The sequence below is a fragment of the Aquarana catesbeiana genome, linkage group LG05, assembly GCF_042186555.1.
Source record: "Aquarana catesbeiana isolate 2022-GZ linkage group LG05, ASM4218655v1, whole genome shotgun sequence".
In the NCBI taxonomy this organism is placed as follows: Eukaryota; Metazoa; Chordata; class Amphibia; order Anura; family Ranidae; genus Aquarana; species Aquarana catesbeiana.
Window position 1 is genome coordinate 312,071,029 of NC_133328.1, and position 13,883 is coordinate 312,084,911.

Below are 13,883 nucleotides of genomic sequence, written 5' to 3' on the forward strand. Positions count from 1 at the left end.
TTACCTCAGTACCTCAAAACATCACTACAAGTGACACGAGACTACCACAACTTATGCTCTGACACCGTAACATGTAAAAGGGATAATACTATATGGCAATCATGCCTAAAGCCTCTCTAAACGAAAAAGCAAAATGTACTATATATCCCAGATTATCAATCCATATGCCTCATTCACACTGGCACTCCTGCGTTAAATGCAGGAGAAGTCATCAGGGACAAAAACTTTTTTTATGCGGCCCAGAGCACCTTTTCCTGTGTTTAGATGTCCCTGTTAAAGCTTAGATCCCTTTAGGCCTCATGTACACTGCTGCTGGTAAACAGATGTTCAGAGGCAGTTGGATGCTTTTTTCAGCTGCACCTGAACTCATCCAATGTTATCTTATGTGTACATGTACACAGGTTAGTTTAATGTTTTCAGGCAGTTGCTTTTATAGGCTTTTCTTTGAAGGCAAAAAAATAAGTTCAGATGCCGAAGTTTAAAGTTTCAGACGCCAAACGCAGCAAAACGGACATTTAAAACATGGGTTACAGTCTGTCAAGTTAAATCATTCAGGAGAGGTTGTAAAAACATCCCGTGTACATTAAGCCTTAGCCACATTTAGGCCTCATTCAAACTGCCACTATTAAACCTGCATTTAGAGGACATATCTAAAAACACATAAATGCGGACAATAATTTCAATGGAGGCAGTCACAGTTGTCATACAGGATGGATTTTAACCGTTTCTAGACCGCCCCACGTACCTTTACTGCGGCAGGGCGGCCCGGGTGCACAAAATCATGTACCTGTACACGATTTCATGTACGCGGTTTAGGGGGCGTGTGCGCACCGCCACCCAACCCCCCCACTGTGATTGGACGCAGCTGGAGCCAGTCAGCGGGTCCGGCGGCCGCCGCGACCCGCCGATCGTTCAGGAGAGACACGGAGCAGCGCTGTGCCGATGTAAACAAAGCACATCGAGAGAGAGAGAGAGAGAGAGAGAGAGAGAGAGAGAGAGAGAGTGAGTTTTAGCCAAGCTGAATCATGATCTCTTTTCCTCCAGTGAATCCACTTCCCCCACAGAAAGTTCCTCCCAGTGAATACATTTTACCCCTTGATCTCCCCTGGTGTTATCACCTTCCCTGCCACTGTGTCATGTATACATTGATCAGTGCATATTTTTAGCACTGATCACTGTATTGGTGTCACTGGTCCCCAAAAAGTGTCACTTAGGGTCAGATTTGTCCGCCGCATTGTCGCAGTCCTGCTAAACACAAATCACCGCCATTACCAGTAAAAAAAATAAATAAAATGTCCACAAATCTATCCTGTAGTTTGAAGATTCCATAACTTTTGCGCAAATCAATATACGCTTATTTTTTTTGGATATGTATTAACAGCAGAAAGTAAAAAATATTGTCTTTTTTCAAAATGGTCGGTCTTTTTTGATTTATAGCACAAAAAAAAAAAAAAAAAAAAAACTGCAGAAGGTGATCAAATACCACCAGATAGCTATTTGTAGGAAAAAAAGGACATCAATTTTTTTTTTTTGGGGTACAGAGTCGCACGACCGCGCAATTGTCAGTTAAAGCGACGCAGTGTCATATCACAAAAAATTGCCTGGTCAGGAAGTGGGTAAAACCTTCCGGGCTGAAGTGGTTAAATAATAATGGGTTTATGGGCCTAGTAGTTTACTAGGAAATGGTATTTCTAAGATCATAAGGCATTTTCCGTACTTGCTGATAATGTTCATGAAAAATAATGCAGCCACCACATATAAATATATTACAGCTTACCAGTTCTAACATTTTAATTTTAGGTTTAGATATGCTTTAACCTCGTTAAGGCCAATAACACCAACTTGGCTAGAAACATTTGTGGGAAGTTTTGTATGTTGAGATCACATACAGTATAACGGTCACCATTTTTCTTTGTATTCATTAAGTTTAAAGAGAGCCTATATTTCATATATTTTGAGTTAAAGAGGGAAAAATCTTCTCACAAAAACTCACAATGCAACTCAAACGTCTCACTTTGTTATCCTAAACACAAAAGGTATACTTTATCTTGCATCTTTCTACATGTTATTAGAGATGCACCAAAACATATTGGTCGAAAATGGTGTTGTGTTTTGCTGATTAGAGAAAAAGGTGCCGATAATGGCACCAAAAATGCATGTGATTTTGCCACGAATTTGCAGCGATTTTACCACACGTATGGTTTGTTTTTCATAGATCATCATGACTCAAAAATGGCAAAACAAAAACTTAACACGTGCATTATTGATGCATTCTTGCTGCATTTTCAATGCATTTCAATGGGGAGGTGTGTTTTTTTTTAACTGATCAAAACTGCAGCAAGCAGAATTAACACCGCAACGGACCACTGTGAAGACATACATAGAATTTAAAGGGATATATTTTCTTGCACTAAAAAGGTACAAATAATGGCCAACAAACTCCTATTCATTTCAATTCATGATATTAGTTAAAAAGTCGAAAACAATTATATATACAAAATATAAATATTTTTAAAAATGGTCATTTTCGGATTTCGGCCAAGTGTATCCTGCATTTTAGTTTTCGGCACCAAAATTTCCATTTAGTGCAACTCTATTATTACAATGTATAAAACTGACCCCTTTGTCTAGTTGAAAAGTTAAGCGGTATTAGTAACATTTGACAGTTGCAAGGACCCTCCTATGATTGTTCAATCACAGGTATGTGTGGGCTTGCTTTGTCAATTGCACATACCCATGATGAAAATGGCAGTCTTTCCGAGCCTTGCAGCCCCCCCATGCTCTTCCAAGCCGGCTATATGGTATAGAAAGCAGCATGTAGGACTCCAAAGATTAGTAATGAAAGCAATCCAGATGAATTTATCATAGGCAAAGTGCTACAGAGTCATTGATTACACTAACGAGTTATAAAAATATACCTTTGGTTGTCTCCTGTTCCATGGCATAGGGGCTTTCTTTATCAAAACTGCTACAAAGAAACCTCCAGTATTCTGGTGATGTGGCAGTATTCTCAGGCTGTTAAAAAGAAAAAACAAAGTAAGTGAAGAGTAAGCAATATACCAACCTATGGCACACTGCTGCCTTTACACTTCTAGAACATCTATTGGACCAAATTAATCAAAACTGCTCTCTGTTGTATTCAGATAAAAACGTATGGCCTTGCTTTACAAAGGGAATTTATATTGGTCTAGGTCAACTTTAGATTGTTTTTTTTTAAGTTTTCAAAGGCATATTTATGTGGGTTTGTAAATATGTGCAAACTTCGGATTAACAAAAAACATTCAATACATAACAAAAGCTATCCAGAGCTCTGCAGGTTTTTTGAGACTGCACAGGAGAGACTTAATAGGGAGGTGCATGTGTGTTAAGGAGTCACTGACACCCATTTGATTAGAAGCTTTGACTTTTGTTATCTGCGTGCTTGTTCCAGCTCAGTGCCTTAAAGGGGAAACACACACACCCCCATAATTTTTTTTTTTTTTTTTTTTTTTTTTTTTAAAGGTACTCGCCCACCCAGTGGAATCAGCGTTGTCCTGCAGTGATCCACTTCTCTGCAGCAGCTGATCAGGTCCCACACCCCTGTGATATCGGGAGCCTGCGATTGAATCCAGGAGGGCCAACAGATTTATGCAGTGAAGGAGTGTGCAGGGTGGAAACTGGATGGAGGGGAGCATACTTATTTGAAAGGGTGAAAATGTACTTTAAGTATGGAAGCCAGAGATAGCCAGGCAAATAAAAACAGCCTCCATTTTTCTTTCATCTATCTGTAAGAAACAGGGCACTGGAAGCTTGATATTAAAACAGCGATTGCCGGGTGATCTGAGATGCGGCGTGACACGCACATACGGGTGAGGGGAGGGGCCTGACGGCCGCGCCTGTGAGAGTTCACGGTAGAGGTCCTGGCAAACCTCCAGGAGCAGAGGTGAGAGACCGCAAGGCTCCGGCGGACGAAGGTCTCCGGACCTGCTTACTGTGAAGTGTGGACCAAGAGCGGGGTGGAAAGGGGAGCGGTGTACGGAAGGAGAGTATAAAGTGCACCAGGTGTCCTCTGGACTGGCTTGAACCTGAAGCCCCCCTCCACAGTTAACCCCCTCTATGCCATAAGCTCTGTGAGCGTGAAGGACAGCGGAGATTACTGTGGATGTGTGGCGAATGAAAGTGTGAAAGACCAGGACGCTCTGGAAACCATCCATTTATTCCAGGAAACATCCTGAGTAGAAGCTGGAGTGGGATCCCCCCTGGAAATTGGAGACAACGACCGGATGGTGTAGATGCAGAAGATCGCCCCTCCCCAGGTAACAGATCTACGAACTGTCAGTAATTAGCTAGTGCCTCTTCAGTGCAAAACAAATTGCATGTTTTTTCTTTCTACACAAATAAGGATTTTGATGAAGGGATGAAGTGAATACCCTGACCGGTTGCTGAATGTTGCTAAAAGAGAGGATAAAACACTAGAACTGTCTGGTTTCTCCTTTTTATATGTCAGCAAGATCCCTGTTGCAAGTAAAAATCGGCAAGGGTCTTGAAGGGATGGTTAAGAGTTTGGAAAGACTGTTCAATGCATACTTGGTGACCAATTTTTTAATTGGAAAAACCAACTTTATTGAAAAAAGTATGCATGGTACATAAATCAATATAGACCAACATAGCCTTGACAATAGTACATACATGAATATATTGAAATGTCTGTATAGCCTACAGTAAAACACATCAATGGAAATGGAGTCAATATACAACATATATAAAAGAAAGAGAATACAAAAAGGGGGGGGGGGATAGGAGATGAGGCTATTAGGTGCACGTTTCACCATCTGCTCCAGACCCTTTCATATTTGAGCGAACAACCTCTAGGGACGTGAATCAGTTTTTTTATATGGAAGAATGTCATTAACCTTCTTCCAGCAATGAATTGTAGGAGGCAGGGCCTGCATCCACATACGGGCTACCGCTTTCCTTGCCAAGAATAGCGTCTCGTGCAAAAAGGTACGGAGGGGTTTGTCTGTGTCTAAGCCCGGCAGCAGACCGAGTAGGCACATTTTTGGGTCTAGTGTAGCAGGAGAGCCCATCTGATCATGCAAGAAACAGATCACCTGTACCAGTATGTTTGGACAGTTGGGCAGGACCATATAAGGTGGTAGAAGGAGCCTGGGGTGTGGTCGCATCGGCGGCACCCTGGATTGTACATGGGTTTAAAACGCGCTATCTTCTGGGGGGTCAGATACGTCCTATGTATGATATACAACTGCGTGAGGCGGTCTGATAACTTAGGGGATACCTTTTTCACGTCTTCCAAAATCTCATCCCAATCCTCATCCTCAATCTGTCCGACGTTTGCCTCCCACCTTTTCTTGGCAGCATAGGCCAAGGCCGTGGTACTGGGGAGACGGATAGCGGAGTATAGAGTGGAGATTAATTTGGCAGTACCAGTGACTGTGTCTACTATAGAGGGAACTGTCAGGGAAGGGTTAAGACCGGTAAACTGGGATTGTATAGCATGACGAAGTTGTAAATATCTAAAGAGAAGACAGTTAGGGAGGGAATATTCGTCCTTTAGCGTTTGGAATGTTTTAAGTCCCGTAGTGGTCATGACCTGATGTAAGTACAAAATCCCATGGCGTATCCACACCACAGGGTCTGGGATGGACAACAGTTCAGGTATATGCGTGTTAAACCAGAGAGGTGTATGGGAATGGATCCGCGGGGTTCCGAGTTTTTGTAGTGCCACCCGCCATACCCTCCGGTGGTGTGTCAGCATGTCTGTGTTGTGGTGGGGGGGACGTCTTGTCAAGGGAGCTCTAAGGACTGACTGAAGTGGGGTGTGGGCTAGGTCATCAGGATGCTCACATAGTAGTGACTGGTATCGAGGTCGCTCACTTTTATCAAAATGAAAGAAATGGGACAGTTGGGAAGCAAGGTAATACTCCTGAAAGTCTGGAAGGGCAGCTCCTCCCAGTGTCACCGGATTTTTTAAAAAGTTTTCCAAGATAATTTGTGTCTACTGTGCCCCCATATAAATGAATTTAGAATAGATTCGATTGTCTTAAAGAATTTTTGTGGTATGTGTAGGGGGGCATGCCACACCAGATAGAGTATCTTTGGGAGGAGTATCATCTTGACTAAACTGATGCGTCCCATAACACCTAGGGGAAGTCTGGCCCAAATCTGAGTTTTGGTCTTGATCAGGACATACAAAGGTTCAACATTTAAGAGTGTATAGTCTGCGAGTGATCTAGTGACCTGCACCCCAAGGTACTTGATCACGGAGACCCTTGGGAGGGTCAGAGGAGGGGACGTGAACGGGGAGGAGGGGAAATGGTCAATCGGAAGCATCTGGGACTTAGACCAGTTAATGCTCAGGTCCAAGTGGGTACCGATACATTCTATAGAATGGAGGGCTGCAATCAGAGAGTGACCAGAGTCCGCCAGATACAAAAGCGTATCATCGGCGTACATGCCAATCTTTTCTTCCAGATTCCCTATCTTGAGACCATGGATGCTAGTATCTGCACGAATCATAATGGCCAATGGCTCTACAGCAAGTGCATATAGCATAGGGGAATGAGGACAGCCTTGTTGGGTCCCCCTATCTAGCGGGAATTGGTCAGAGAGCCAGCCGTTCACGAACACTCTGGCCCTTGGAGATTGATAGAGGAGCTGAACCCAACGGATAAAGTTGGGACCAAATCCGAATCCCGAAAGGTACTCCCATAGGTAGTTCCACTCCACAGAATCAAAGGCCTTGGCGGCATCCAGAACCACCACGACCCTCGAACCGATTTCATCGTGGGATCCCTGAATGTTCATGAATAGGCGGCGAATATTCATTGCGGTATTTTTCCCTGGCATGAAGCCAGTCTGATCAGTGACAGAATGACCTGATTAAGGCGGGAGGCTAAAATCTTGGCCAGTATCTTTATGTCGACCTGTAGCAGGGAAATAGGTCGATACGATTCTGGGTATTTAGAGTCCTTACCAGGCTTAGGGATTACCACAATTTGGGCCTCTCTCATGGAGGGGGGTAAAATGCACGCATCAAATATGGATTTGTACAGGTCATAAAGTTTAGGGATTAGAATTTCAGAGTAGGTGGCATAGAATTCGAGTGGTAAGCCATCTGATCCTGGGGCCTTAGATGCGGCCAAGCAGGAGATAGCCTCAGAAATATCCTCCTTAGTGATAGGGGCTTCCAAAAGGTCAAGCTGATCTTTGGTCAGTTTAGGGAATTTAACTCCCGCTAGGTAGTCCCTGGTCTCTTGGGGAGTGTGAGTGACACGGGAAGTGTAGAGTGTACAGTAGAATTTCCCAAATTCCTCCGCCACTTGTTGCGGATCAGTGATGTCGTTCCCCTGCGGATCCGTCAACACCACCACCACAGGGGGACGCGCATCTAAATGAGCAAGCTACGCAAGCAGTTTGCCTGATCTTTCTCCATATTCAAACACCCTTTGTTTACAGAAAAAAATGCATTGTTTAGCTTTTTCAATGTGTAGTTGGAAAACTTGTCGCGCCTGAATTTTAAGATTATTAGCAGTGCTGGGCGAGGGGTCCCGATGGAACGCCATCTCCAACACCTGCAGATGCTCTGTAGCCTGTTGGACAATAATTTTCGATGACCTTTTAACTCTGTTAATACGCATGGAAAGGAGGGAGCGGGCATGGATTTTAAACATCTCCCATACCAAGTCATAAGTGGCTGAGTCCCTGTTGGCCATGAAATAATATTGTAGCTCTGCAGGGATATCACCCTGGTCCGTCAGAGCTGTCAGCCAAAATGGGTTCAACCGTCAAGATGGAGCAGGGGAGGCTTTCAGGAGCTGGCGCGTGATCCAGTAGGGGGTGTGATCCGAAAGTATTCTCGGAGCAAATCCCACATCTCCCAGTTTAGGTGTCAGGGACTTGGAAAGTAAAATGAAATAGATATTTGACATTGTGTTGTGACTGGCTGAAAAGCAGGAGAAGGCTTTAGTGTGCGGATGCTTGTGACGCCAGGTGTCAACAATAGCGAAATCAGTCAGTATGCGGTATAGTCTGGTATGGGTTGGTGGGTCAAGGGGAGGGTCTGGTGTGCCCATTCAGTCTAGAGCGGGGGTGAGGGTCATATTAAAGTCCCCCATCCATACTGCCGGTGTAGAGGGATATTGCGTCATAAAAGCAAGACCCTCCTTAATTACAAGCGAGTTGTATGGGGGAGGGACATAGCAAACTAGTATCAGAATAGGGGTCCATTAATGGTGGCATGTGTAAACACATATCTGCCCTGCTGGTCCGTTTGTAGCAACACTAGGAAGAAGGGAACCCTTTTTGCAACCAGGATCGACACCCCTCTGGAATATGAGGTGTGGGTAGCGTGATAGGCCCAACCTACCCAAGGCTTTTTAAGAGAGGATTGTAGGTGGCCCGTAACACGAGTTTCAACTAGCGTGATAATGTCAGCACGCTGAGATTAGAGGAATGTCAGGACGGCTGTATGTTTGATCTTATTGCGCAAGCCTCTGACGTTCCACGTAAGAAATTTCAGGGAACTCATGGCGGATATAAGGCATGTATAACAGACCGCAGTTGTACCAGGACCAGCAGAGCAGAGATAAACGCATCAGATAACATAAAACACAGTGACATCCAACATCGATAATGTATGTATGGCAATAGCATAGTACCTAAAGCATAAACAGGCATTTGGAAATACGTTGGTGTAAAAGGAACAAATACCCATAACAGTTTTCCCCCCACCCAGTCCACTGCCACCCCAACTCGGCATGGACATAGTACCCCATAACCAGGTATCAACTGGGGACATCCAATGGGTAGGACCCAATGGAGGCAAGGGACTTAGTTGCAAGGAAGCATAGATACCCATAATGAAAAGAAAAAAAAGAGGGGAAAAAAAACAAAACAGTCCGGTAAACTGGGGGTGAGAAAGTTCACGAACATCCTATGGGGGCGACTTCTTCTCTGAGAAGTGCATGGGGTGTAGGAGCCACAAGGGTACAACGCCATTGTAGCTATGTAGGAGGGGGGCCCCTCTTGCCATCAGGACAGTTAGTAAAGTAAAGGAGGAAGTCTCAGCAACGGTCTGTGTACTATCTTCCACTGATTCTTCTCAAGCGTGGGGAGAGCGGGGACCACAAGTCCGTGAGATCACCCGGAGGCAGCAGGCCTACTGTGAGGACCAGGGTAGTACGTGGAAGGATTTCCAGACTCGTCCCCACGCTCCACCAGGGGTTATATGCAAACAATACACCCACTGAGGGGCGAAACATTAGGATGAAAATGTACAGCATTGTGGGTATGGGGGGGGGGCAGAGAAAAGTACTCACACCGTATGGACAGCATGGCATGGTCAAGCTGAACGGTCCCTCTGATCGATCCAAGTGGATGCCAGTTCGGGGTCTTCAAAGAAATGGGTCCGGCCATCACACTCCACGTGAAGCTTTGCAGGGTACAGCATAGCGTATTTGAGGTGTAGAACGCGGAGGCGTCGCTTGACATCTTGGAACCTGGATCGTTGTCGCTGTACCTCATTGTAAAAGTCCGGGAAGACTGCCACATGCGTGTTGGTATGTGGGATAGTTCCCTTTTCTCTAGTTAGACGGAGGATCTTGTCTCGGTCTCTGAAATTTAGGAATTTCGCTATTAGGGTACGCGGTGGGGCTCCTTGGGGAGGAGGACGGGCAGGGATTCGATGGGCTCTCTCCACCGCGAACATCACCGAGAATGCATCTCTGCCGAAGTTGGATATCAGGAAGTTTTTGAGAAAGCTCGCCGGGTCGTTGCCCTCAGCAGTCTCGGAAAGGCCAATAAAGCGGAGATTACATCTTCGGAGGCGATTTTCCATATCGTCCTGCTTCGCACTAAGCTGTTGTAGCTGACGGCGTACCTCGTCAGTAGTGTGTTGTAAGGGGTGCAGGATATCCTCTGCTCTACCAACAAGGGTCTCCGTCTCCGCAACGCGGTCTCTCAGAGTAGAGAGATCCTGCCGGATAAGGAATACATCAATTTTGACCTCCTCAATTTTGGTGGTGAGCGTGCTCTGGCACAGGGCGATGGCATTAAGCACCTTGCTAGTGGCCGCCTCGGAATGTTCCATGTCCGGGGAGGTGCCAGCACCATCTTTGGCCTGTTGGTCTTCTCCAAGCCTGCGGTATTTAGCAAGCTTATCAGCTGCCTAGGAGGTTTATTTTGGCGGAGACATATTGCAAAGGTGGACAGGAGAGTTCCCGGGTATACCAAGATGGCAGCTGTCTACTAGGCCGGATCCTCAGTGTCTTCCTCCCGCCGTGCTTCAGGAGCAACACAGTATGTTCTGCAGGCAGTGGTCAGCCAGCTACAAGGTCCAGCAGCTGCAGATGGAGAAAACTGGACTCAGCATAGTCAGGAACACCTGTGAATACTTGCAAGGGCTGTTGCAGGGTGTACCAAGATGGCCGCCGGTCCAGGAGCTAGGCCAAATCCACAGACTGTCCCTCAGGTATCCACAGGGGAAAGAGGCACTGCTATAGGGGCTAAAGGCCGTCCGGTGGCTGTGTGAAGCAGAGGCCAGGCTCTGAGCATCCAGGGAGGGCAGGCAGACCTGTGAGAGCTGCCGCTGGGTGGAGCAAGATGGCCGCCGCTCCAGGAGGTAGGCCGAATGCCCAGTCTTTCCTGGCAGCTGATGCAGGATGGTGAAGAGGGCCTGTGATGGCGACCCGGAGCGGTGCTCTGACAAGCTGGTAGGCTCTATGGATGGCGCTGGACAGAGGGGGGGTCCGCAGGTGTGCAGATGCTGAAAGGTAAGCAGGATTGATGCAGGATGGCAAGTACAGCAGTGTGGGCAAGTGGAGCTCTCACTACATGTGTCCTACTCCATTGCTCTCCAGGCCACGCCCGCACCTGGTGACCAATTTACCCCTGATACTGTCCCTCCTTGGACTTTATACGAATAGTGGACTCTAAGAACCCACGGAGGTATCTGGGATAGTATTGTCAACGCAAATACTTTTGAAGGGTGGAAAATTGTGAGGAAGGGAAATAAGGTATACGTCTAAAGAGAGTATTCTGCCAATAAACATTGAGTTGAGCTATATATTACACCCCGAGGCCTATATAAGAAGAGATCTACCTGGGGAGAAAGAAAACTTTAAAAATAAGTATGAGAGGGAGGACTCAGAGTGACGGAACCCAAGACCCCCAAAGAGTTTAAACTTGAGCACAATTCAGAAATAACTAGAAAAAACAGCAGCGTGTAAAAGGGAAAAAGAAAGAGGCGGTAAAACAAAAAGGGGCCCAGGGAGACAAATATAGTGAATATATTGGAACCGAAATAGAATTGAATTCAAGTAAAATGGAAGAACAGGGGAATTTAGCCCAAATTCCAACCAAAATGGAAATGATGGAAATGCTGGCTAAATTGGAAAATTCCATTAAAAGTGAGATTACTAATGTAAGAGTGGATATGGGCCACCTGCTGAGGAGAGTCGAAGAAGCTGAGGAAATAAAAAACAGGAAAACAAGCTCAAGAGATCTGAATTAAAAGCACAAGTAAGATTTTTCACAGTGATTAGAGGTTGTGGGGAGGCTTGAGATTCTTGGGGGACCTCGGGTCTTTTTCAGGGGCTCACTCTTTATATCAATGGGAGCAAGGAAAAAGAAGGAGAGGAGTAAGAAGAGGGAGGAATTAATTGAGGAAATACTTAAATTAGAACAGGATCAAAAAAAGAAGAACTACTATAAAAGACAAGACAGGGATTTGCTGCATGAACTGGTACTTAAAAGAGATGAGTTAAAGGACCTTTTGGAACTGGAAATGAGGGGAACCTTCAGTAGAGTAGCAAAAGATAGATACCTGTGGGGGCATAAAAACAGTAGGACCTTAGCAAGGATGTTGAGGAAAAAAAGATCAATACATTTTATAGAGAAAATACAAAATAAAAATGGGGAAATGGTACTTAATACAAAAGATATTGCGAGTGTGTTCCGAGACTTTTATGAGCACCTATATTCGGTCAGGCAAGTGGAGGGACAAGGACAACAGGAGGCCCGGAAAAAAAAAAAAAAATTAAAAAGGATGTTCAAAATGCCCTAGAATATCAGAGGAAGTCGCATATTGGAGAGGCCAATCACAACAGAAGAGATAAACAAGGTTTAGAAAGAATCATCTAAAAGTGAAAAGCCCAGGGCCGGATGGCTTTACGATGGAGTACCTGAAATTTAGGGAAATTTTATCTCCAAGGCTTTGTTCATATTTTAATGGGCTGTGAGAGAGGTTCGGGCTGAGTAAAGTAGTTACTATAACTACTATTTGGAAAGAAGGTAAAGAGAACACATTATGCTCAAGCTATAGGCCGATACCATTATTGAATACCGATACCAAAGTTTTTGCAAAAGTGTTGGCATTAAGGATGAGAGATCTAATGTCAGAACTGGTCCATCCTGACCAGGTGGGCTTTGTCCGGGGAAGGGAGGGTAAAGACAATGTGATAAGAACCCTACTACTCCAGAAAATGACAGGGGAGAACCCCCAGTCTATTCTCATCGATTGACGCTGAAAAATCTTTCGACCGAGTAGACTGGGGGTTCATGAGAGGAATGTTGGAGGGTATGGGGATAGAGAGAGTGGATGAGAGAGTGGATTCAAGTGCTGTATAAGAGCCCTACGGCGTCCATAAAGGTAAATGGAACATTGTCAGCCCCCTTTAGAATGCACAATGGTACGAGACAGGGTTGCCCCGTCTCTGCTGTTCGTGCTGGCGCTAGAACCACTCTTGGTGACGGTGAGGGGAAATGTTGACATAGGGGGTGTGGAAATAGGAGAGGAGGCACATAAGTTGGCTGTATTTGCGGACGATGTGTTGTTCTAGATCTCCAAACCCCGTATTTCATTACCCAACTTGTTAAAGGTCTTAAAGGAATATGGAGAGCTATCTAACTTTAAGATTAACCCAAGGAAATCAGTGATTTTAAATATAAACAAACTCAAAAGAAAAATCTAGCCTCCAACAGGAATTCGTTTCCTTAGAGGAAGTCAGGAATAAAATACTTGGGGATAAAACTTACAGCATCATTGGGGAAGATCTACCAGGCAAACTACATACCCTTATTGGATGAAATAAAAGTAGAGGTAAAGAGAATAGCAGTAGGACCCTTGTCCTGGATTGGCCGGGTTAATGCGCTAAAAATGATCATTTTACCTAAAATTCTATATAAATTCCAGATGCTCCCCATTTATGTACCTCCAGGATATTTTAGGGTGCTTAAAAGTTTAGTATTGAAATTTGGCAGAATAAAAAACACAGGATTTCCCTCTCAATTTTACAGAGAGGGAAAGACCAGGGTGGATTAAGTGTACCAGATTTCAAAAACTACTATGAAGCAGTGGTTTTAACTCGTTTGGTGGAAGGGACTAAAGGAAGGAGTGAGAAAAGATGGGTTAAAATAGAAGATACTCTGGCAGATACAAATTTAGGGAAAAATATTTGGACACTTCCACAACACAGGGCACTTGGAGTAAATACACTTAGGATAACTAAAAATGTCATGAGGATATGTGATGCATTGCACAAACAAAATAAATGGGAATATAATTCACCACTAATGGCACTAAAAGAGAATAATTACTTCACACCAGGCAAGAGTTCAATAGGGGGAAATTGGATCAAAAAAGATAATTTGCAATTACGACATATAACACAAAAAAGGGAAAATTTGTTCACTGCACAATATAAAAATGAAAAGATTGGTTTGTAATGAATGAATGGAGGGATTTTCAGCTTAAACATTTTGTAATGGCACTGCCACACCCACTAAGAGGAGGATTTGACAGCAATAGAAAGATTATGTGACACAGCAAAAACACGGGGAGGTATCCCAAAGATTTGTAAAATATTAGTTAAGGGTAGGGAGTTGGA

General features: G+C 44.6%; 1 protein-coding gene across 2 annotated transcripts in view; it reads right to left on the bottom strand.

Moving 5' to 3' along the window:
* NSUN2 (NOP2/Sun RNA methyltransferase 2) overlaps positions 1 to 13,883 on the bottom strand; it is a 153,811-nt gene that overhangs the window by 33,336 nt on the left and 106,592 nt on the right. For both annotated transcript variants that reach the window (XM_073630839.1, XM_073630838.1), the window contains one exon: positions 2,919 to 3,015. In XM_073630839.1, the coding sequence (XP_073486940.1) occupies positions 2,919 to 3,015 (97 nt within the window). The remainder of the gene's footprint in view (positions 1 to 2,918; positions 3,016 to 13,883) is intronic.